At 38.3% G+C, this 24,965-nt stretch overlaps 1 protein-coding gene across 1 annotated transcript in view; it reads right to left on the reverse strand.

Moving 5' to 3' along the window:
* Positions 1-16,797, reverse strand: part of SYT10 (synaptotagmin X) — a gene marked incomplete at its 5' end in the record, with an annotated part of 23,027 nt that extends 6,230 nt beyond the window's left edge. The window contains 2 exons of the mRNA XM_010086766.1: positions 9,874-10,438; positions 16,440-16,797. Of these exons, the coding sequence (XP_010085068.1) occupies positions 9,874-10,438; positions 16,440-16,797 (923 nt within the window). The remainder of the gene's footprint in view (positions 1-9,873; positions 10,439-16,439) is intronic.
* Between the last annotated feature and the right edge of the window lie 8,168 nt (positions 16,798-24,965).

Here is a 24,965-nt window from a genome sequence, read left to right on the forward strand (position 1 = left end):
CACTCTTTCAATAGATTAATTCTGCAATAGACTAGAATAGATATTATTTCAAATAAATGCTCTTGTCTATATCAAAGATATTTATGAGTCACTCATTGTAAGATCAAAGGGCTAGAAATAAAATTAGTTGTTATGCTGCACAAGTCTGAAGCCATCATTTAACTCTCCTCCTGGTGGAGAGAACCGGCTGTCATAGATTGCCACCACAGACTAGGAGTTCCCACGGTCCTCAGATGAAGTTAAAATACAAGTTCTTATAGAGCCTCCCCATCAATAGCGCCTCCCCGTCTTTCCTGCAGGCCCCCCATAGGCAAACTTGCTGAGGGTGCACTCAATCGCACTGTCCATGTCTCTGACAAAGACATTAAACAACACTGAATGCAATACTGACCCATGAAGAATGCCTCTCATTACTGGTCTCCACTTTAACATCAAGCCATTGACCCCAACTCTTTGAGTGTGACCATCCAGACAACTCCTTATCCACCATGGGGTCCATCTGTCAAATCCATGTCTCTCCAATTTAGAGACAAGGATGTCATGTGGGACAGTGTCAAAGGCTTTGCACAAGTCCAGGTAGATGACAGTTGCTCTTCCCTTATCCACCAATACTGTAACCCCGACATAGAAGGCCATCAAATTGGTCAGGCACAATTTGCCCTTAGTGAAGCCATGTTGGCTGTCACCAATAACCTCCTTATTTTCCTTGTGCTTTAGCATAGTTTCCAGGAGGATCTGCTCCATGATCTCATCAGACACAGAAGTGAGACTGCCCAGCCTGTGGTTCCCTAGGTCTTCCTTATTTCCCTTTTTAACCATGGGGGTTATGTTTCCCCTTTTCCAGTCTGCACGAACTTCACCAGAGTGCCACATCTTCTAAACAGGATGGATAGTGGCTTTGCAACTTCATCCACCGGTTCCCTCAGGACCCGCGGATGTATCTCGTCTGGTCCCATGGACTTGTACACGTTCAGGTTCATTAGAAGGTCTTGAACCTGATCTTCTCGTACAGCTGACGGTTCTTCCTTCTCCCAGTCGCTGCATTTGCCTTCTGTGACTTCAGCAGTGTGGCTTAAGATTGCTGGTCTTTTTTTGTACTTGAGTGAACTGGCTATTTTTTGTTGGGACCTCTATAAGTCATAGGGCAAATGGTGATTAAGATATTAGAATATATCATCAAAATAAATATTATTTGGAAATCAATTGCACATAGTGAGGCCTAAGATTTACAAAGGAGTCTCTGAAGGATTAAGGTTAAAATTATGCAAATATATATGATAGCATCAGAGACTGCATATTGGCTAAAGTTTCTGGGATATCACCATTTCCACCCCACACATTATTTGGTTTACTTGAGCACTAAAGGTTCATTAATTTGGAGCTCAAAACACAAGTTCAGACCTAGATAATGAACAAAATAAGGCTCAGCATTTAAACTTTTCATGGCAGCCTTTGTCTACCACATTGATTATCACGAGTAACATTTTTATGTGCCCTGGATCCTGATTTTAATTGAGACTTAAAAATAGGATTTAAATTACTTCAGAATATCAGTGGTCTAGAAAATAATATTTTTCTCCCTTTATAACACACTAGATAATTAAGTTCACACAAATCATCTGACAGGAACCCTCCAGTACAAGCAAATCTGTCAAAGCCAAGGCACAGACTACCCTCAACAATCATGTCCGCATTACAGTCCACCTCAAACAAAACACAACTCAGAAGACAGAAACCTGGACTCAGTGGTTGCCATTCATGCAAATTTTTAACTATGCTTCAGATTGTCTTAGATGTATCATATGTTCACCTAGAATTGCACATTACTCTAGGCAACTCCCATGAAATTTTCTCTCTTTCCCAGGCCGATTTTGAGTCACTCAATTTTTCTTCTTAAATTAAACTTAGATTTCAATTAACAGCTAGTTTTACGGATGTTTGTAATGATTCCCCTCCACTGACTTCCAATAACGGTACAGAAAAAACAGCATTGAGCACAGCTGCACTAATGCAAAAGGAAGCATTTGTTGGTACTGCATATCTCTTCTTCATTTATTTCCCTTTTGTGTACACAAGCTACCATACAGAACTAAGGAACTGGAACAGTGGTGAATGCTATACCAGCTTCAGTTATTTTTATTGCTCCCAGTTTACCTCACTAGCCAATACATTTTCTAGTACAGTGATGCTAGAACAAAATAAAACAAAGAAAACGTCAATCTCAAATGCATATGTCAGCTATTCAGATGAACTTGGGTTTTTTTAGCTACAGAATATAGATTCTTCAAATAGTGTAATTCTCATCCCACACAAGCAACCACACCTGAATGGATGTGCTAATCATTTTTTCCATTAGGTTACCAAGGATGTGTCTGCATTCCCTGTTTTATGGGCTCTTGGGAAATCAGTCCACGGGCTGTTAAAGTCAGATGAAAAAGGGTCCTTATTCTGCTATTTTTTTTTTTTTTATCGGACCCAACGGACACCAGTGCTCTCGTTTTCACACTTATGCCTGTAGAAGTAGCAGCATTTCTGCAGAGGCTGTGCTCCCTACTCACAGTATGGACAAACAGGGGAGGGATATGAAGAGAAGTTTGAAGCCCTTGTAGGAAAGCATCAATTAGCTCGATCAAGTTTTTAGAACCGTTACTGCTGGAGAAATCTTTGTTGCCTCTTACTCCAATTAATTTTCCCAGTTGTTTCCATTAAGTTCAATAGAAGAGGCCACTTCTAGCTAGGAACCTCTGCAAATTCAGTGGGGAAGTTAGACAGAGATCCTTCCATGTTCAGGGTAGCTTCTTCTCACGTATCACCACCCATAATCCTGAACTGAACAGGAAAAAATATTTACTGACTATGCTGACAGTGTAAGAACTTCTGTAGTCTCCCTCCTATCAAGATGTTAACTGGTTTCCTATGGTAGCAGGAGTGAAAAGCTTATAGGGAGTTGATATGTGAAATAAGGTGCAATTTTTGTGACATTTTTTGACCATTAATGAACTTTAGGCCATTTTTTCACTGTTTTTTTTCTTCTTTTCCCCTAGTTTTTCAAGTTTTGCAATTCAAAGAAAGTCCTAAAAGAGCATCCAGCAATGGATCCTTGCAATGTGCTATGTAGATGCTACTGGAAAAAAAAACAAAGCACTTTTATTGTTACTAGTGTGTCATTAATTTCCATGGTTAAAATAACAAGTATTAATTATGCTGAATAACTAGTACTGCATTAGAACTGAAATTCCCTCAAAAATTTCCTTGTTGTTACTTTTAATTCAGATTATCATAATCCACAGTAAATAACCATTTTAATTCCTAACATCAATTTTAATATCCAGAACTACTTTCCTATTAATTGTGATTTAAATGATGTTTTAAAGGTTGCGTGTGAGATTAGCATTGCAAAAATACTAAGGGTGACATGAATTTAATTTGTATTTGATTCCTAATCAAGTGATTGCAATTTTTTTTTCTCTTCATTTTCCTGATGTATTTTGAGTAAGCTTCTGTACTAATAATAATTTTCTAGATATCAAAGAAGTTATTCAGGCATTTACATTCCTAGACTTTCAGCTGTTCTTTTAGTCACACTGAAAATTGCTTTTCTGTATAGTATGCAAATTTAATGAAAAACGGTTTGGCCGAACTAGATCTTTGGATTACTTGAATACTGCAGGAAGTTTATTCCCCCAAGGGACAAATTTCTTTCTCTCTTTTCTTCTTATTCTGTTTAGAAACATGTTATATATATTTCTGCTTTCCAATAAAAACTACCAACTTCAAGCTTCGAGAATCAGAGATAAATAAAACATAAATGTTGGGGGTTGGATGAAAAGAAAAGAAGATGGAAGACTGTCCCCTCAAACAGTTATCTAAGAATGTATTAAGACCTTTTGGGTTTTGGGGTATAGATCAAGAGTTCAAAGAATGAAAGGAAAGAGCAGTACAGAAGTCTACTAGTTTGTTTTTCCATCTATGTATTTAGAATTGGATGGCATTCATGCTATCACACAAATTATCAAAAGTTACATGAAGATCAAACTGGAGAGCTAATTCTACCACCTCTCAAGGGGATGTTACTTTGGAAAACTCGTCCCCACAGCTAATATTTATTTTCCTCTCCCATTATTCTTTGCATATGTAATCTATCTCTTTTCTTCCTCCCAGCACCGCTTATTGATTGAGCTGGCATCCTGGGAAATTAATCAATGAGGTTTGTGTTTGTTCTTGCCTCTGTGGAAGACGGTATGGAAGCAGTGGGACCTGTTGCTCTATAATGACTTCGTCTGCTGCTTGTGGAGACCTAATGCTTGTTTCTGCCTGACATCCTGATTGCTCTGGGTGAGCGCAGCTGCTGATTGCAGTCCTGATTGCATAGAGAGGACTCCCTGAGACAGCACACTGGGTCCAGCAGGCTGAATGTTCTCAATAGCACCCTGGGAAGCCTCCTGGGTGCTTCTTTTGTCACTCTGTCTGTACATAACCATCTGCCTTGTGCACCAGGGGGTACTTGAATCTTGCCAGGCAGCAAGGAAGCCTGTTCCTGCTTCAGAACAGCTGAGAACAGAGGTACTTCTGTGAACTAAACATGGCATCTACCAGCACATGAACGAGCTCAAATGTATGTGCCTTCCCATATAAAGATGCCCTTCTGAAGCAGCAATGCATTGACTGCAAAGAGACTATTTGTAGTGAGAAACTCAGTGAGCACTTAGGGCACAGCAGGTCAGTCAAGCTATGCCATGGTACCACCTGGATGCAGAGATACTAACTTGAGGAAACCATATTCTTTGTTCATCTAACTTTTAAGGTAGACTGAAAGTAGCAGTTTGCCTCTAGCAAAGCAGAATATTAAAATAATTTGTCATTTAAAATTAAAAGAAACCTTCAATAGAAACCATCCTTCCTTTCAGTAACTGTTTCCTTTCTCCATCATCTTTTCTAGTTATCACCTAGACCTAAAGCTGTCCCAAACCTAAAAGAAAAACCTCACCATGTTTCCTGTAAAGACTGACCCAGAGTATTCTCTCATCTACTCATCAGTAGGTGATCATGTGAATCCTTTATATCCCCATCCCTGAGCAGAAATGAAAAGTGCCAGCTATTCTTGGCTTTAAAGGGGATGTTCCCATTATAATACTGACAAGCCTTTACTCTTTCACACCTGTTTAGCATTGTGTTAAAGCTTTTATGTACATTTCCAGAAACACTAACAGTCTAAATCCATTCTGATGAGGATGGCAAACTGTAGTGTGTAGTCCACTATATTGCTGGTGATAAAACATTTTTTGATGGTGCTCCTCTTTGAACACTAATAGGACAATCCTCATAATATGTCCTCAAAGTTTGACTACCATAAGACATACCTTTGTCAGTTCTATAGTACTATTGCCTTACTCAGAGGAAGGTCTAGTGTGCCATTTTTTATCCACTTACGAAATAGCAAACTATGGAGAGAACTATGCAAAGGTAATGCCTGCAGGTGCTCTGGGTGAACTGCAGAGACGGGATTCATTCTTGTTTGATCTGGAAGTCAGAAGAATTTTTTTCCATAACAGAGGCCAACAACTAGCAGTATTACCTGTGTGACATTCTACTCTGGCAAGTGTTTAAGATAAATGAACTGAGACAAATGTTACTGCCCCGTTTATTTAAAAAAAAAAAAAAAAAAAAAAAAAAGGTATTTAAGCACTTCTGTCTTTTCCAGCAATGCTATTCACTTATATTCCAAGTGCTTTAGAAACAGCAATCACACATCATGGGCATCACATGAAGTTGGTATCCTTACAAAGCCTTCTTTTATATCTCACTTCACAAATGAGAAAACTGCAGCACTGAAATTCCTGGTGTCAGAAAACTAAACAATAATCAAGTTCCATCTGTCTACATGAGATAATTCAAGAGACTACAAATATATGACAGCTCCATGACTAACACCCCCAAGAGACTACCACTGTGCTGGAGATGGCTTTCATCTAAATTCTGAGCCCTATTTTTTTTTTCCCCAATTGCATAGTTTCCTATAACTGGTTACAGAGTTCACAGAATACGTTTGGAAAAAAAAGTTTCTGACAGTCTCTTGACAATTTTTTTTAGGAAATGACGTTAGAGTCAGAGACTTCCAAAGCGATCAATCATCTTAAAAAGTATAATAGGAAGTTAATAAGCTTTTACATCCAGAAAGTGTTATATCACAAGAGGTAGTCTTTTTGCCCAAATGATTTTACAACACTGAATATTTGCACTTAAGTGCTTGTTAGTAATTCCAGTAAATGAGCTTTCTGTTTTCTAAGTATGCGGTAAAATTTGAGAGTAACAATACCTCAGAAATGTATGCAAAATTCACAAGCACTTTGCAAAAACAGGAGCTGGATATGTTGACTAAACAATCCATTTGATATTATTTGTTTGCCTCTGATGTTATGAATTAATTTCCTAAAGAGTAGTAAGAATTACAGTACTTCAATATACAGAAAAACCTTCACAGGTGGTCCAAAGCTCAAAGCCTGTTGAGTTTGGTTTTTTTTTTTTTTAATTAATCAAACAAACAGAAGCAAATGATAGATTATTTATTGAAAAATCAATCACCTGTGTATAAGCAAAATTTTGGGATATTAATATAATCAGATATCCTGGATACTTCTTTTCCATATCTGATTTTACACCAAATTTACCTTGATAATTTAACATTAAGAAATGAAAATGGTTTAGCACTTACAAAAGGTACGCGCTACATATTATACGATAGCCATAGGTTTTCAACATAACATGTAACAGAGAAACAATGATATGAATGAAAAATTAAAGGAACAAAATACAAACCACAAAAGATGAATAAATATCAACAATTGAAAACCATAAGAATAAAAATGAGTGTGTGTGGGGGGGCCAATCCTGCACGTCTATTAAATAGTTTCAAATCACTATTATGAGCAAAAAAGAAGTATTCAAACTGTAGATTCCCACAAAGTCATTAGTTTTGCAGCCAAAGGGACTCAATGCAACCATCCTGTCTGATTGTCCCCAGACTGTGCATTTCCTGTACCAAACAAAAACTCATGACGGATGTGCAAGCAAATCTTTTAAAAATTATGTTAACTGCTGACAGAGAACCTTTGCATAGCAGAGGACCTCCTGATCTCCTGTGGTAACTTCCTTCATGGGTAAAATGTCGCAGTGTGTTTCCTTGGTAAATCTGTCTAGTAGGTGTTCAACTCTGAGACTGCAGAGCTTTGTGTCATGAAAACAGGTTCTTTCCAAGCAGGTAATACACAACATTGTCACCCTCACTTTACCTTCTGAGTATAAAATTCTTGACTATGGAAGAGATGTAAAAGACTCAAAGCTGAGGAGAGGCTACTTCTGCTGTGTTTTTGAAGTTTTGGACCAATCCTCTGATCTATTACTTCTACCATTTTCCACCATCTATCACTTAGCAACAGCAGGAGCAAACCACCGGGTGTAGGAAGCATGGCTGAACAAAAGGCTGAAAAACTTCACAGAACATACAGCAAAACAGAGCAGAGATGAAGAAGGAAAAAGCATGAGAGAAGTGTATTTGCAGAATGGCATCTTGGTTCATAAGCTCTACTGTGTAAATAAGGACCTTCCCACTGAGACAGTCAGTGTGTTTTTTAAAGATTCTTTATGAACACCAAAGCATGCTTGCCTGGAGTACAGCTGTTTTTCACTAATTGTAGAACCAGCTCGATCTTTTTTTTCAAGGCTTAATCCAAGTGCAATTGACTCTGGCAAGCATTAGTTAGTTATTTAATTGTTAATTAGTGACTTTGGTAAACTTTAGATCTGGTGCTTAAGACAATAATTCCCCATTGATTAACATCTTATGAAATGTCTATTCCTGTGCAGGATTGGCTCCCTCATGTTACAATTTCTGAAATGGCAAAAGCAGGAACCTTTATTACTAACCAATTTTATTCTACGTGAAACAGCTGAAGTAAAACACAAGGCAGCACATTGCACATACAGTAACAGCACATTTTATAGGAGGGTTTAATTTTGCCAGGAAAAATCAATTCAATGAGCTTCTTACATAATTTTCTGAGAATAGTTTAAGGCTTGTGAAAGCTGATGCAGTCACCCAATACTAGAAGATATCTCAGTTTTATGTGTTTAGGTGGAGACAACTTGTTCACACACACTATACTGGCTGGGAGGCTGAAATCCAAAAACTTCATGCTTTCTCTTAAACTTCACACATAGTAAAACACCAGCCAAGTGAACTAAGCACTGTAACTGCATGTACTAAGCTTTAGTGAGGAAGAGACTTGAATTAGAATTCAGCATCAAGATTAGTAACTATTTTCATCCAGCTGTATATTAGTATCTCTCCCAACTGCATAATTTGGTATGGCATTTCAATATGCCCAAAACTAGTGATGAACAGTCCAGGGATTCTAATTTGCTGAAACCATTCCAGTTATCAGCTAAAAATCTCACACACACACCTGTTGCAAAGGACCAATGAGCATTTAAACCGTTACTAAAGTATTAAAGATAACATCAAAGCTAGAAGAAATTTTAAAAATTGTTACTGGGCTATTATTCCAAGACCTTAAACACAGATTCAATTTTAAGCTTTAGAACACAGTTTTTAAATGTAGCTGAAATCTGAGCTTGATCAAACTAAACACACACAGATGCGGTTTTCTGGGGGTGTGCCGGAGGCTATTCAGACCAGTTTGGTAGACCCAGCAGCCAAAATAAATAGCTGTTCTTGTGAACTAAGATTTTAAAACTGTCTCTACTATGCTCTGCTCCATAATGTTTCCCCTTTCTTAGGAAACACAGTGCTCACAGTCAAATTGGTGAGGAAAAAACAGTCCTCTTTGTCCTTCTAGTCATGCAGACCTAGACTTCCCTGTCTAGCAGGTATGAACAGCATGAAAACATTTGGGAAAAGAGGCACAGGAAGTCTCTGGCTCCACTGACAAGATGGTATGAAGCTTCTGTCACTGTAGCAGTGTCTAGTACTGCTCTGTCCTCTGTTGATCCCCACTGTGGAAGTCTAGCCCATGCTCAAACCCAGGGATGACTCAGACTGTTTTGGCTATCTCCACAGAACAAGCCATGGGAAAACTTCTATATAAATAGCATAGTAGTTAAAAAAACCAAAACCAAACCAAACAAAAAACAACACACTACATCATTTACTTTTTTTTTTCCCTTCTCAAATTCCAGACAGGGAAGATGAGTTTGGATTTCACGGTTAATAAAGACTATGTTTGGAGACTGATTTTCCTGCTGGTAGCCTGTCATCCATCCTGTCATCCATGCACCAGCCTCCTTTTCTTGCTTACAACAATAAACAATTATTTATATTTCCTAACTTGACTTGTTTGTGCCTCTGGAGTTTTCCTAGTAACCAGCAGCAACACAGATGCATCTACTGGGGACCCTAAGCACAGCGCAGCCAGCAAAGAACATTTTAGACTTCAAGCATTTTTAGCCTCTCCCTCTTCCCTGGCAAGATTCCCAACCTACGAAAATCTGCTAACCAGAGCAAGATGGGCCTTGTTCCTTAATAGATGGTCATTTTGAAGGATGGTATTTTGCTAGCAGGAAAATGTTAACTGTTCTTGTTAAGCAGTGACTTTCATGATGTACTATTTAATTAATAGACCTAATTTATATTTGCACAGTGAGCCATAAGGGTGATGGCATGTTCCCAGAAGATTTTTTAGTAATTAAATTTTATAGCTTCCTAAGCATCTTATTCTCTATGCTCAAACGAAAATATTGACAACCATTTTTTTTTTTTTTTCCTTCTAGACTCTGCTGATAAACAGAATGCTCTGCTAGAAACTACAAAAGAGAAATGAAAATATCATGTTAATGCTTTTGGAACACATTACTTACTGTGGTGGCACAGTGGATGTCTTTCCATACATTGGCTTCCCTGGAGAGATCTGAGACTTCAAAAAGGTTATCAAGAATAACTTCCCCAATCATGTCATGTCTAGAAAATCTGTCAAAATCATAAACACTGAAATGCAATTTCCTGTTGCTGAGTTGATCATAGGCTACAGGAAACTGAAAGGTTTCATCAAAGACAGGATTTAATGTCTTTCTGTGAACTCGTGTCTGAAACTTCTTTTTCCTATCTGGAAGCAGATAAATCTTAACGTAGGGGTCGGATGTTCCTGTGAAGTCTTTAGCAGGCAGATCTAAGGCTTTGACAATTGTGACAGCCAGAAGTTCATTCTCATAATCATACCGAAGAGTGAAGTTAAGTTTTCCACATGTTTTCACATCTTCTTGTTGCCCATCAGAATCCACAGACTTCTGTTTGTAGAGTTCTGGTTTTATTCTCCCAATGCTGGTTGTCGTCTCTCCCCTTTGCAAAATCGGATCTGTTCCCATGTTAAAATCAACACTGGACACTTGCATCTGCCTTGGCAAGTGCCTCCTGAAAGAATTGTGCCTGCACACATACACACACACACACACACACACACACAAAATGAGCCATGGTTATCTCCGGGAAAAGACCTGGCTATTACTAAGTAGAAAATACAAGAAGACCAAGTTAGTAGGGGTTCTTCTTTTTAAAATAATTTTAAAATAACACCACCTCCCCACCCCCCCTGAATGTTTTGCAAGTGTTAAAACATCCTTGAGAGGAAATGATCATTCAGAATTAACTTCTTGGCCCAAGAGACACTCAGTGTCCTGGCAATACATATATTTATAACCTTGTTTTCAGGCTATGCAGCTGAAACTGAATTCAGGTTCCTACACAGAACAAGCTGACAGTTCCAACATTGCTTGTTCCCGCTGTGCTAGGACCTGAGTAAAGTATAGCCAGGCAGAAAAAAATTCCTTGCAGAATTGTCATCAGTACATCCTGGTTTTTGGAGGCTTTCTGTGGTAGTTTTCCAATTAAATATTTACCAATCTTCACACCAATCAATGTGAAAGGCACCTGAAAAGGCTATGCAGAGCTATGTCTGGAGGTTTTCAGCATAGTGCTTTGCTATCCTACAACAATTTATATACATCTGCTTGGTATTTGCTACACTGAGGCACAGGCTGCCTTCTCCAACCATATCGGGAACATTTTGTTCTGGCTCCAACACATTTCAAAATTTTGGTCAACATTTTTCTGTGGTAGTTTTTTTTCCCCCCTGTTTTCGCACTCTGCTGTGTAGTGTATTAGAAAGATGATTCCTGTACTCCTAGCAAGAAACAATGTTTAAATCCTTGTCATTCTGAACACAGTGTTGCATAAGCATATGTATTTATGGGCTTATCTTGACTCATGAACATCAATGGAAATTTGTGCCTTTCCTACTAAGACCAAAATCAAGCCTCTGGTATGCCGTATGGCCTTACAGTGGTATAAAAACATCGGTCAAAAAGCTTCAGAGAAGCATCACCAGCAGACACCATTATGACCATACTGTCCAGTTTATTTTTTGGACATTTTCACATTTCCTTGGTACTTCACTACCCCAGCAATCTGTACTGGAAAAGCTCACTACCTCCTTCTGTGAGTATACTTAGTTGCCATTAAAAAACAATTTAATTGTCAGAATTTCCTCTGCTTTTTGCAATCAATTGCTTATTAATGCCAAATGCAGCCTTGCCTTATTGCTTGGTTTCCCTGTGGTGTTGTGTTCTGAAAACAAGAAGTGTCACAGCTGCGTGTTTCTTTCTTTAAATCAGAAATGCAAATTGTCCATTTGAAAGCAACTAGGACTCATTTCATAGATATTATTTGTATTTTTGCTGTAAGTGAAGTGGTTGCAGAGACATGAAGCACAAAACTACCGCAGTTCAGCTGAGTGGAGATACAAGAGGGTAATCTGCAGCCATTAAATAGTAGACAAGAACGTTTCCCCTTTTGGCTGTTTCAGTACTGGTAAGTGCAGGGAGGAGTCTTATCATAACACAAGAATAGAAGAGGGAGAACTTCATAGTCTAGATTTTAAGTGGTTCCAAAAAATCCAGGTGTTTTGAAATCCAATTTAGATGAACAATGCATCCCTCTCATAACACATTCTACCCTTCCTTTTTTACCAGATGGACAAATCGAAAGATTTTATTTTCTATTAAATGCTAAAACTCTCTAAATTCATAGCATTGGAGTCTATATTGGAATGCAGTGAGGAGTCAAAAGGCCCTATCTAGTTAGAAAAGTACAATACTGGCTTCAGGGAGTTTCAGGGCTGACCTTGTGCCTTTGTCCTACAAGAAGTCCAGCCTTGCAGGTGTGCTAAACACAGGCAAGGAACTGAACTTCACCCAAAATGTTGTGGCAATAAATGTTTGGGCATGCAGCAATTTAGGCACTAGCTCTCTAGTATCTTTGACTCATAGCGAAGTCCAGGAAGACCTGTGTTACTGCTACTTCTGTCTGTGTTAATGAAACCTGTGCAGGTAGGTCTTCCTGAATGCTCTTCACACCTGCAGCTGTAGTACTGAGATGCCCAGATCATCGTGTTCAAACTCTGTCATAGACAAGCCGTAGAGAAAACAGCCTATGCAGGGGAAACAGTGAAGCTGACTGTATGGCATTTCCACTTTGAGTGAAAATGGATACAGGACAAGTTCTCTTTTGCTTGATTTTTCTTGCATTTATGAAGGTCTGAGTTAATACTAGTAAAAGTCACATACAAAATCTCAAATCTATGATTTCTAAGGTACCAACCTTGTTTCAAATTTTCAAACTTTGTGCACATAAGATTCACTAGTGAACATAGTCACTGTTGCGAGATGTCACTATGTAAAACAATGCAGCTGCATGGCTGTTCCTTGTGGGAACCAGCAGCACTCTTGCTCTAGTAAGCCAAAGTCCTAATTACATAGAGCTTAGTATCTGTTCTGAGTCACAGCATTTCAGCAAGATAGCTAATTGGTCTGTTAATTATTAAGATGCTTCATTGTTGTCATGGCAACATATTTATCTTCCTTTATTCTGCAATAACAAAGGAATTAATGACTGTGATAATGAAGTATGAGGATGTCAGGTAACCACATTGTGAATATGCTGCAAAGATACAAATGTGCAAATCCAGGTACTTCAACCCCTCCTGGCTCTTACACGTAGCACTCCTATAATAGACATGTGTTCTGTAATTTAGAACAAATACATTCTGAGTGACAGTAAATCTGTATGTAAATCTCTAATACAAAATTGTGCTTGCATAGGAACAATGACAATGTGAAGCTGACTTCTAACTCAGTTAAGACTGCCATATGTAAGACAACAGAGAAAGATAGGACGCTGATTTATGATATCACTTGATATCTATGAGGGATAGCTCTGGTCTAGCTTTCTTAGATGACATTAGACCAATCTTTTGGACCACATCCGGGAATGGACACCAGCACTTGTGGTATTTAGACAGAACAGAGGCTTCTGTCTCCTCCTTGCAATCACTAAAGTAAACACATCTGATTGTTTTTCTTTAACATTCTCAAGTGCCTCACTTTTGCCTTTGTGCCTCTTAGGAACTGACCTACTCTTTCCAGAGCTGAATGACAAGCTCATTTCCCACCTAATGCTGAAGAGCAAAAAGCATGTCCTTTGAAAATACAGGTGAACATTTAAAGGAAGTAATATAACAGAAGCAATAAACTATATTACAGGATACTTTCACAAAGTATTGGGAAGAGTGGTTCGCAATAACACAGAGAAAAAAATGTTTGTAAATGAACACTACTGATACAGGACTTCTAGCAAAATTTACTGGTAAACTGGGATCAAGGACTAAAGAGCTTTCTCTTTTTTTTTTTTTTAACAACCAGGTTTTTTCATATTATTGGGAACTATTTTAATTAAGCAGGAATTAATAATGTCTCCATGTTAAATGTTCAGTCTACAAAAAGTGATCAGACATATTTTATTATTGCTTTGAATGGCTTCTTAAATCCTTATGCATCAATTACAATGATTTAATATGATTCTATTTCTAAGAGCTAATGGCTGCAAGAACCTATCACAGAACTGGTTACAACCCTTTTCTTTGCTCCAGCTCAGGTGAGATCAGTTTCGAGGAGACAATCCAGACAGCAAACATTTATCTTAGATCCTTTCTCAACTGAATACAGTTCGTAGATGGTGCATTTGGGTCCGTTTGGACTCCTGAGTACAACAAAGCAGTGCTGTGTTGAAGATGGTGCAACAGAAAGCTATGCTACCTCTGTGTCTGCTAATAGCTTCCCTTTATTTAGAGGTCCCCAATGAAGAACATCAGAGACAGCTTTTAATCATCTTGTGATCCAGTATTCTGTGACACAACGGAGTAATCCAGAAAGTTGGTCTAAATATCCAGCCTTCATCTAATATATTATATTCTTGGCAGTAATAATTAATATGGGATGTGGGAAGGTTAAGACTCACTTAAGGCAGGCAGGGGTACACAAAAAATGCATTTACAAACACAGAAAGGACCATTTCTGGTCCTCTTAAGACACATTTCATTCTAAACATGTTTTGTAGCAAGGGTGCAGTTTTTCAGCACACGGTAAAGGTGATGTCTCCAAACAGGCTGCTATGAATTGGCTAAGGTGGAACAACCAGGCTTACTCAAAGCAAAGGAACTGTCCCTCTCAGGAGATATTTAACCCTGATAATGTAGAGAGGATAAAAAGAAAAAGCTCCCTTACAAAGTTACCAACATGTGCAGAAAAGAGTAGGATTGATGGCAGGTTTTAATTTTGTAAAACTGTCCTTGGCTTCACAGATATTTAAATGCATTTAGGTCCCAGGCCAAAGCACTCTAGAGGTCTGTGGGAATACTTTCACAGCCTGAAGTAGCTCTGGTTCATGTCCCTGGAACTTATTTCTTCCCCTAGAGTACCACAGGGACTATTCAAGTCCATTTGCCAGCCAGCCATTTCTTCTGTCAGTTCAGGAAGTCAGACAGTCTGACTACCTACAGATTTACGTGTTGGTACATGATGGACAAAACTCTTCCAAGTAATATCCTGCTAGGTAATAGCTAGTTGTGTAATATTCTTGTCATGCTAAGCTGTATCAATTTTGGTCCCTCTGGGCTAAGTATAACAGTTACAATTTCAAAGTTGTCTTCCCAGTATTTTGGAAATGTTCCTCAGAGTGGCTTGGATACTGTGCGCTCTCTTTTAGCAGATGGATACAGTAGCTGGAGCCAGGCATAGCCCAGGCAACGTGGCTTAAAGCCAGCTGCCTCAGAATTCAGGAGATGGTTCAACTGCTAAAGTCAGTTAGACCTCCCATTTTTGGAAGCCTCCTGCAGTTGCCTGTTGGCTGTTCCCTGCTGTTGGAACAGCTGGGAAAAAGCACTTCAGCACTCACCACTGCAATGACTACTCCGAGATGAAAAAACACTGTCTTAGGGACTCACAGAAGGCCAGTAAAGTATGTGTCCACTAAATGTAAAGCATGTGTCTTCTCCAGTCTTGTGCCTCCAACGATTATTATGAATGCAAGCCTTTTTTGTTTGTTTGTTTGTTTTGGTAGCTTATGTTCATTTAGCAAATGTCTTACTGAGGGAAAGCTACTTCTTATACAGTATTTGTATTCTTACTTATGGCATTATCCAACACTTCAGGTGCCTCCTTTAGCCTTCATTTCCTATTCCTTGTTTCTATAACATTCCCTCCATTTTTTTTCTCATGTAGAAAGTGATCTTTGCAGTTCACTGTTTTCCATGCATTAAATTTGCTGACAGTATTTGAAAAAAAAACTAATTTGAAACTATAGGCCACTGCACATGTCTTCACTACTTTAAGCTATAAAGCAATACCTGAGAAAATAAAAATGTTTGTGTTCTCCACTTTAATACAAAAGAAATCACTTCAGCAATACCACATGCTTGTCATTTATTTAAGGATCTATATAAAACCTGTTCTAAGATCAGTCCATAAGGATCTACATTCTTAGACTGGGATTTTAATTCTTTTATAAGTGGCAAACCATGTCTTAAAGAAATGTGCCATCAACAACAAATCTGTGATTTATTTAGTGGAGAGGGAAACTTTCATCTGCAAAAAGCAACTGCTGCATCTATAAAAGTATCTCTGTGAAAAGCCAGACTTGCAGTACATTTCATCTGCAAAAAGCAAATGCTGCATCTATAAAAATATCTCTGTGAAAAGCCAGACTTGCAGTACTTTAAAAAATAACACTGAAATAGATTTTCCTATGCACAAACCTAAAATGGAAATGCTTAAACTAGTAACATATGTATTTATGAAGTAGTAGAAGACATAGATTTGATCTTCGTATGTCAAAATAATTATGTAACTGAAGGCACACTGTATTTTTCAGAATATTCTGTTCAAAGGACACTGAGGCATCACCTTCATGTGACTGCTGTTTCACCCATAACTGCTAAGAAGTCAGTGAATAATCCAGGATCCTGGAAGTTTTCAGCAGTGTTCTGGCTCTGCCTGTTCCCAGGAAACGTGCCACAAACACGAGTGCCCTGACTTACCTTGATGACGATGTGGGCTCAGTGATCTGCCTCTGCATGCGTGCATGTCTGATCAGATGCTCTTTCAGTGCGTTCTGGACCTCTGCTGGTATATCAGGTGAAGTGTGGCTTATTTTCAATGCGGCTTCAAGTACCTTTGTTGGAGGTTTCCCATTTTCTTTAACTTCCTTTTTCTCACTGGTCTCAAAAACCTCTGTAGGAGCGCTGGAGTTGCTCTGAGGGACATTACTGGCATTGGAAGTGAGAGGTTTGCTTCTCCAGCAGGGCCAACACAACTTCCAAAAGACAAAAAGTGAGACTACCAGCAAGGCGAGCCCGCAGAAGCTGACGACTACTGCTAACAGACTGACTGAGATGTCTGCAAGGAATTAGAAACAAAGATCATCATGACAGACAAACACAGAGAGAAAAAAAAAAATTAAAAGTGACACAGGTAAGGAAATAGAAGCATTTTGATCATTATCTTGCACAGAGCTTTAAAGTTTTTTGTTTAATGGCTTTTTCCTTTTTGATATCTAAGCCTGTACCTTTAAAATGTTATCATTCTCTAATACCTAGTTCACAAATACTCCATTAATTGTTGTTCAGGCCAGGAGCCAGTGTCTGTACCACTAGCCATGCACTCAGTCAGACTTCTCCTGAAGTAAGGGACTACCCAAATGGCCCCAAATACACCTAGCCATTGTGTCTGCTCAGGAACACATCTTGCTGAAAAGGTTAAACCACAGTCAACATTTTCTATGTTGAGGTCACATGAAGATAGACCCAGTTCTAAACTGCAAGGCTGACACAAAAATTTCTTCAGGACCTGCCAAACTTCTGATTCTGTGTGCTAACTGCTACAGAAAAGTTAAAACCTAACATTTAAGTGGCATAAATACGGATAGGATATAGTCTGTAATAAATAAGAAATTTACAGGGTTCAATCTTAAGCTCTGGACCAAGACCATGTTAGATTAAGACAGCACGTATACATTGGTATCTAAAATCCTGCTCTGAAAATGCAGCTGGCTTCAGTCTATGCTAAACAATGCCCTGAGTTGTACAGAGACCATACTGTACACTTAACTACCCCTGCTGCCCTGCATTTGACTTTTTCTGCTACAATTAGTTAGCATATCCAATAGCACAGCCAAAGACAGGAGAAGAGATCTCATACCAATGAAATTCCGTGAACTGACTTGTATTTTAGGAGATGGTGGATCACCAGAAATGCCAGTTGAGCCCTAATTATGAGTTTTATTCTATGTGACATGTTTCAGTTTGATTCTTCCAGTATCATGCAATATTATAAAATACAGCTAAAAAAATCCCTTTCCTTTTGAAAAGGGCCTTTTGTATGACTTGAAAGTATTCAATAAACCCTGCTTAAATGTCCCTCAAGCAATGTCTGCTGCTGCTTGTTACAACAAGTTTTGACAGTTTAACAGCTAATATTTTGTATCTGTAACTCCAGGCTACAGGCTACTAAACTGAACCAGTGGAAAAGTGCAATGAGAGTTTGAGCATATTTTTTCTAGAGGATTACAGGAAGAAAAACAGTCCTCTAGGTATGTATTAGCTCCATGGAATGGTATGTAGCTCACTGGTCCCTTTGAGAGATGAAAATTCCAGTAGAAAATTTGTGAATGTTTTCTTTATTAATATATAATATCCAGATACATCTCTCATAGCAAACACAGGGCTTAAGGCCCGTTCAACATGAAAATGCGTGAGAATTAGCAAAATCAAATAGAAAATGTTTGTAGTCTGGAGATTTCAGAGATACGGTTCTGTTCAACCTTAATTCATGTATGTCCTGGACAGTGTTATGGGGGAATTGGCAGAGGATGTGCTTCTTGATTTAAAGAGTTTGGCACAAACTGTGGCCCTGCCTTGAACAGAACTATGCCTCCTTGAACATTTCCTGCCAGTCCTGAGAAACGTGTCCTCCTCTTCTACCTGTAGTTAAATGTCAAAATGTAGCCCTTGGAACATGCATGGCAGCTTAATGAGAAATTCATATGGCAAATTCTGATTTAAGGTGCTTCCATAAAATGAATGGATGCATAATTATATCTGTAATACAAGAAGCAAATGATATTTTTGCATATGATTTTTCTAGATAATTTATCCCCAGTAGGGATTATTAGGCTATTTGGTTTAATCTACTGTTTACCCTGACTTCCCTCCTGAGCCCAGTAGTTTTCACTTGGCTTGTGCACTGTCTGCAGCAGACTGTCCTGTCTTGACAACGAGGGAAGACATTAAGAGATGCTGAGTTTACAGTTTGCTTCAATGGTTAATCACTTTGTTGCAAATTTGTATTTCTGATTTGTGTTTTTGTAGTTCTAATTTGCAGTCATTGCTTCTTTCATGTCTTTATATGAGAGATGAAAAGATACAATATACTTCGTAAGACATGTCTACACAAAATACAAATAAAATAAACTGTGCCAGGAAACAAGCCTAGGACTTGAAACTCAATTGCCTATACCAGTCCCTGGAATGGTTTCAAACTGGGCTAGTTCCTACCATCACAGCCAATTCCTGGGCATGCACCAGGAATTAGAATAGGCCAATGATCATTCCTAATAGGTGGATTGGATGTGGCCCTTCTGTTTCAGCAGATGATAGACTTTAATAGCATGGAGAGAGGCTCTTACATATGAGCTGGCTTCAGTGCCAGAGAATGGTCGTAAGTGATTTTAATATATTAATACAGAGGTATGCCCCACTGAAGGAACTTTTTTTTGATAAATCGAGCTAGCTTAATTTTCAATCAAGCAGGACAAAATATTTTACCATTCTCAAAGCCTGACAAAAACCAGAACTCTTTAAACTGTTGATGATCTAGAAGAAATAAAAAAGAAGGAAAACAAAAGGCAATTCAATTTTGGGTCATTTGCAATATTTCCAGATCAGTTTAGAGATGGTTGCCATAATTAGGTTACATTCTGAGAGAAAGGCTTTTACAAATGGAAATTGTATTTATTTTTTCATTTTAAAAATGTTGAAAGAGGATGTTTCAACAACTTTGAAACTACTGGAAACATTTCAAAACCAGAAATATGAAAATTGATCCCTTCCAGCAGAGTTTCCATTTGATGAATAGATACTATCAGCTGAAAAACATTCCATCAAAGCATTTCTAGCCAATTCCATTTCAAGTTTTTTCACTGCAAGACATTTTTCAAGCCTTCAAATAACTTGGTGCCTCCTTTTAACACCGACTCCTGTACCTCAACTCTCTCTAAGCTTTTTTTCTGTATTTCCATTAAACTATTTCAAATTCTAAGTCACTCCCAAGATCTTTACAGAAAATGTATGTTTTATAGCCCTAAAATAATCACATGAAACATCTAAAGTCTCAAGAGCAGATAAAAGGACCTAATTCTACAAACAGTTGTACAAATTGTAGTCTCCAATTTTGCTATTTTACTAATAAATTAAACAACCTGCACTTCATAACACAACAAATACTTAAACAGAAACATGAAATATTTTAATTGCCAGGAAGTTTACAAAAAAATAGTTCATTACCAAAAAGAGTATTTAATTACATTTACTGCCATAATTGCTGAAAAGCAATCAGTATGCCATATAAATTGACATAAAAAGCATATTGCTTCATTTCCTCATTTCTGACAGTCACTCAACTGAACAATTACTGTTTGCTGCTATGTGAAGACTGAAATAATCTGCAGAAGAGCAGTCAAATGGAACTTCCCAGACCCTTCGTATGTTAGACTGGATATGTCTCATGTTACTGTTTTACAGGAATTTTGGTTTAAGAATACAAAACATTAAGAGACAGTTTTGCAGACTAGGAGGTTCTTCACATCACCACCAAGGAAATCCGGTTGGGAAGGAAGATGGGTACTGAAGGATGGATACGTCATCCAACCAGGGCTGCATTTCATGTACGTAAGTATTATTTAAAGATACAGAACTGCTGACAAATGCAAAGATTGCCTATGTTTTTAGAGGCAGAAGGAGATACACACATTCTGCTGGGACAACGTTAATTGTCAACACTGTAAACAATGTCCTCACGGGTGTCTGGAATGAAGGAAAAGAAAAATCATCTCAAACTACTGGCAGTTGTTTGTCAACTCTTTTTCTGAACTGGTAATTGCAGCTTGTCTTCAATGCTACACATTTGCAAAGAACAGGACTTCTTTCTGAATATTCATCTGGACATGCAGCATCATGCTTTTGCCATTCCTGTTCTCATGCTGGGTAAACTCAGGAATGTGATGAAAGTTCTCCTTTTCACATACCCCCTTCTGATCAGTGGGAAATCTTCCAATGACTTCAATGGAGTTACTACTTATTTCCCTCCTGGTCATCTTCCTTTACTAACGTCTGTCCTTAAGGACATTAATGTCATCTTCACAGTCTTAATAAAATTTTGTAACTGAAATAAAGTACCCTGTTTCCTCATGGTTTTCTATTTAAAAGTACTCTTTCAAGACATGGAATTTTGGACAATTTTCTATTTTTTATTTGAGAAAGGCATGTATACTTGGGAAGTGTGTGAATTCTGTTTACCTCAAAATCTCTCTGCATTTTTTACAAATATCCTCAGAAACATTTCCACTGTAAGAGGCTCCCTGATAGACAGCCTTTCCTATTAGGCAAGTACTCCAGAAACATCCTCATCTTTTTTTCTGAATGCTAGGGAATGTTTTGAGCAATAGTTTCTGTACTATGGCTTCCAACAATTTTTTGTTTGAAACTTGCCTCAGAAAAGTTCTGCCCATGAATCCATTTACAAACATGCACACTGGCAGACTTCCATTTCCAAACCAAATTAATTCATTAACAGTTTAGTCAGTGCCATGACAGCATATGCCTCTTGATGCTTAACTTTGCAAAAACATACCCCACAAAACCATGATCTTGAACAGAGAGAGAGACCAGATAGTGCTGTGACATAGTTGCCCATGTGTATAAGGGGCAGGCACATGTCTGACATGGACCATGCTGAAGACAATGTATTCTTGCCAGCAAAGGAACAGGGGGAAAGGAACACTTGGAAAAAAAGGGGGTTATATTCTGTTTTGAACCACCTCTTGGTCTATATCTGATCTTGCATCTCTTAAATATTTAAAGCACAACGTCTCTGTAACTTTTTTCAAACATATTTTTCTTTATTTTTTAATTTGTTTTCTTGTTTATCAGCTGTAAGGAACTTCAGTCTTTCCATAGTGACCACTCTAAAGGGAACTCTTGTGTCTGGAACATCAGGAGTCAGCTCAAATCAAATAAATTAATACATCCCTGATTTTCTAGGATTTAGAGGGAACCAGGAGCCTTATCAGTTATACAAGGCCTGAGACCAATAAATCCCCCTTATCCCCATGTATATGAACTAGTTGCTCCAACCCATCATTTCTGCTGTTCAGTTCTCCTTGGGTAAATATGAAGAACATAGAAAGTTGCTGGCGTCCATTTTTAATTGGCATTAGTAGATCTTCCCCAATTGTTTCTGTTTCATCCAAATCCCTGCAGATGGGGATATAATACTTTAGTATGCCTCAGGAAGTAGCAGGTACAGAGCCTTGTACTTTCTCTCATAACATAAACCCGTCAAAACATCCAACTTAAATTTCAAACGGCAAAAGTAGCCTTTCACTTGAAAGTCTATGTGTGATCTCCTCTCCTGTTCTCATGGAGAAACATACTTTGAAGATCTTCCTCTTGACTCTAGCCCTACTGTGAATGTGTTCCCTCCTAGGCTGTTAGTTCAGTCTGATGTCTGACTTTGTTCAAAACAGCCCTCACCATCTACTGGCTGGTATATCACTTCTTCATGCTAACAGAGCTCTATGGTAGCATATTTCTTGGTAGTAAGGGAATCAAATAAAGTCAGGTATCACTGTGATTTACTACATGATACAGCACATAAAATTACTAATCTCTTGTCAAAATAATTTTATCTAAGTTATATTCTTTATTAATGCACCTGATAATCTCTATCTGTCCAACCACAAATGGAACACCCTCTTTTGCTATTTCAAACTCCATGTAGGGGACTTTAAATGACGTGACGTACAGCAGATACAGGGTATTTCCCAAAAGCTTATTACCCTTCTCCTAGCCCACATTACCTTCTGTTTTCCAGAAATCAGAAGGAATTTGCCCCAAGAGCTGTGTATTCATGAGCCTCAGTACATGATTCATGTGCTGTATCTAACTAGAGAAGATGGCTCACACTTTTGCCTGACTGGGTCATTGTGTTTTGCCTGCAGCGTAGGAAGCAAAAGATGTTGCACTGAACATTGGCCTCTCCTCTTTAACACACCAACTGTAAATTATCTGTCTCCACTTCCAAGGTTTTTTCTGGCCTACCTACTCTCCTACTTGTTAACTCTCACTTAATCTCAATAGGAAGTAACTCCCATCTCCACTCAACTCACGTCTGCCCCTCTCGCCTTCCATTGAAAAAAAAACCCGGCTTTGAGCTTGGTCCCATGCTGCTCTCACACTTGAGAGGATGTCTCTGTAAGCATCTGCAAGGAAATCTCATTATCCCCTTTCAGACAAGAAAAGGAAATGAAAATACAGCACAAACCCACTGGACTGCCATTAATCATAAGCATGCCGTAGCTATAACAAGGCTCACACAGCTCAAGTGTCATTTCTGAATTGTCATAGTTATGTTCATTCTTACCCAGCATTATATAACGAACATCTCACACATATGATGAGACCCAACAAAACACTGTGTCTCTTTATCTTCATCATTACAGATTTGTCCTCCAGTTGTTATTCTGTATTCTTTATTTTTTTGCAAAATGTGTATGGAGGAAGGCAATTTTGTGAAACTCTTGCTTTTACTGTTTATCGCTGCTGTCTGCATGTTGAGCACTTCTGCATTGTTGTGACTGCCTTCACATTTACTGTAAATAAATCTGGTCTCTGTGGTATGTTTACCCCTCTGTTCTACCTTTACGCTGTTGAGATAGATGCATTTCTGTTTTTCACAGCTTGTTAACACTGATTTTGTAAAGCATATTTTTCTGTGACCCAGTACTTTTTTTTCCCAAAACCATATTTCTCTGTGGTAATAACTTTGTTCTGGCCAGGTGATGAGCTGTATCATAAATAATTTGATTGGTCTGTTGACTGTTCAGATGTTTATTATTTAATTTTATCTATTTATATTTAATTTATTTCTCTGTAACAGAATGCTCAATTGTTTCACGCAACAGTTACTTTCTCATGAAGAATAATGTTCCTTTCTTGTATGACAGTCCTACACTGAGCATAGCAGTCTTCACATTCGTTAACCCAGTTCTGGTCCCCTTCATGCTTGCTTTGGCACAGTTGAGAAGAACTTGCAAGCACACTACAGCGTAAATCTGTTCTTTCTCCACTCTAAATGTATCCACGCAGTGTAAGTATACCTACAGCTTATACTCTGTGTGCATGTATGTGCAAATGCATGCATGCACACATCCATGTTTAAAGGAACCAAGACTAAATGTAAACCACCAGCTGCCATCAGTAGGTTGAGAGCAGTCAGGGAAGCAGCTGACAGCCAACGGTAGACTCATGCCAACTCCAAAAGGAGGATCCACGACATTGCTCTTTAAGGAAGAGTGAGACTATATTACAGAATGGCCATGCACAGGGTGCTTCAGTGTTTTCTTACTCTCTCTACATTTCTATAGCAAATTGTCCATCAGGGATAGGGTTAGAAACTTGGTAGGTTAAACTTTTAAAATAATTGTGAATAGAATATTTAGATGAATAACAAATGATCCTGTAGAAGCCAATGCTTTTTGCATGATCAACTTAAAAATAAAATGCATTGTCTGACAAGCAAGAGAGCAAGAGCAAACACCACTCTCTAGAACTATCTAGCCACTCTAGATGGCTATAATATGCCCTTCTGACAAGGAAGCAACTGGGTTCCCAGCTCTGTTATAAACATCAGTTCCCCATGAGAGCTGATAATGAGATAGTGAAGTTCTGCAGGAGCAGCAGGCCTAAAAAAAAGCAAAGACAGTAGAAAGTGCCCACCATTTGCAGATGACATGCAATGAATTTTAAATGTGTGTCTCTAGAGCAGGATGCCACAGCTGCTCTTATTACCCTCTATGCAATTGGCTTAACCTTCAGAAATGCTCCCAACTGGGACTTTGATGAGCTTCATTCCTTTGAAAATGAGGAGGGATGCTTAACTGGCAAACCAAATTAGAGTCCTTTATTAATCAGACAACCTGAGTCAAAATGCAGGTATAAGCAAGCTGAATTTATAAGCAATATGAATTTTGCCCTCTTCTAGAAAATAATTTACTTGGATTAGAAAGAAATTTTGTTAGGTGTGATCCTGCACATCCAGCTCCCATTTATTTTCCACCTGAACTCTTCCTATTATTGGACAAACATCTTAATCATTTTTCCCAAATCTACTGGAAATAAAGGAGGTGTAAAAACACCCCAAAACAGTTATGCATCTAATTCAGCATTTTGTCCAAAATGTTGTGCCTTTCAGAAGAAAGATCACATAGTCATCTAACTATATAAAGGTAC

Source organism: Pterocles gutturalis, unplaced genomic scaffold, assembly GCF_000699245.1.
Source record: "Pterocles gutturalis isolate BGI_N339 unplaced genomic scaffold, ASM69924v1 scaffold21551, whole genome shotgun sequence".
In the NCBI taxonomy this organism is placed as follows: domain Eukaryota; kingdom Metazoa; phylum Chordata; class Aves; order Pterocliformes; family Pteroclidae; genus Pterocles; species Pterocles gutturalis.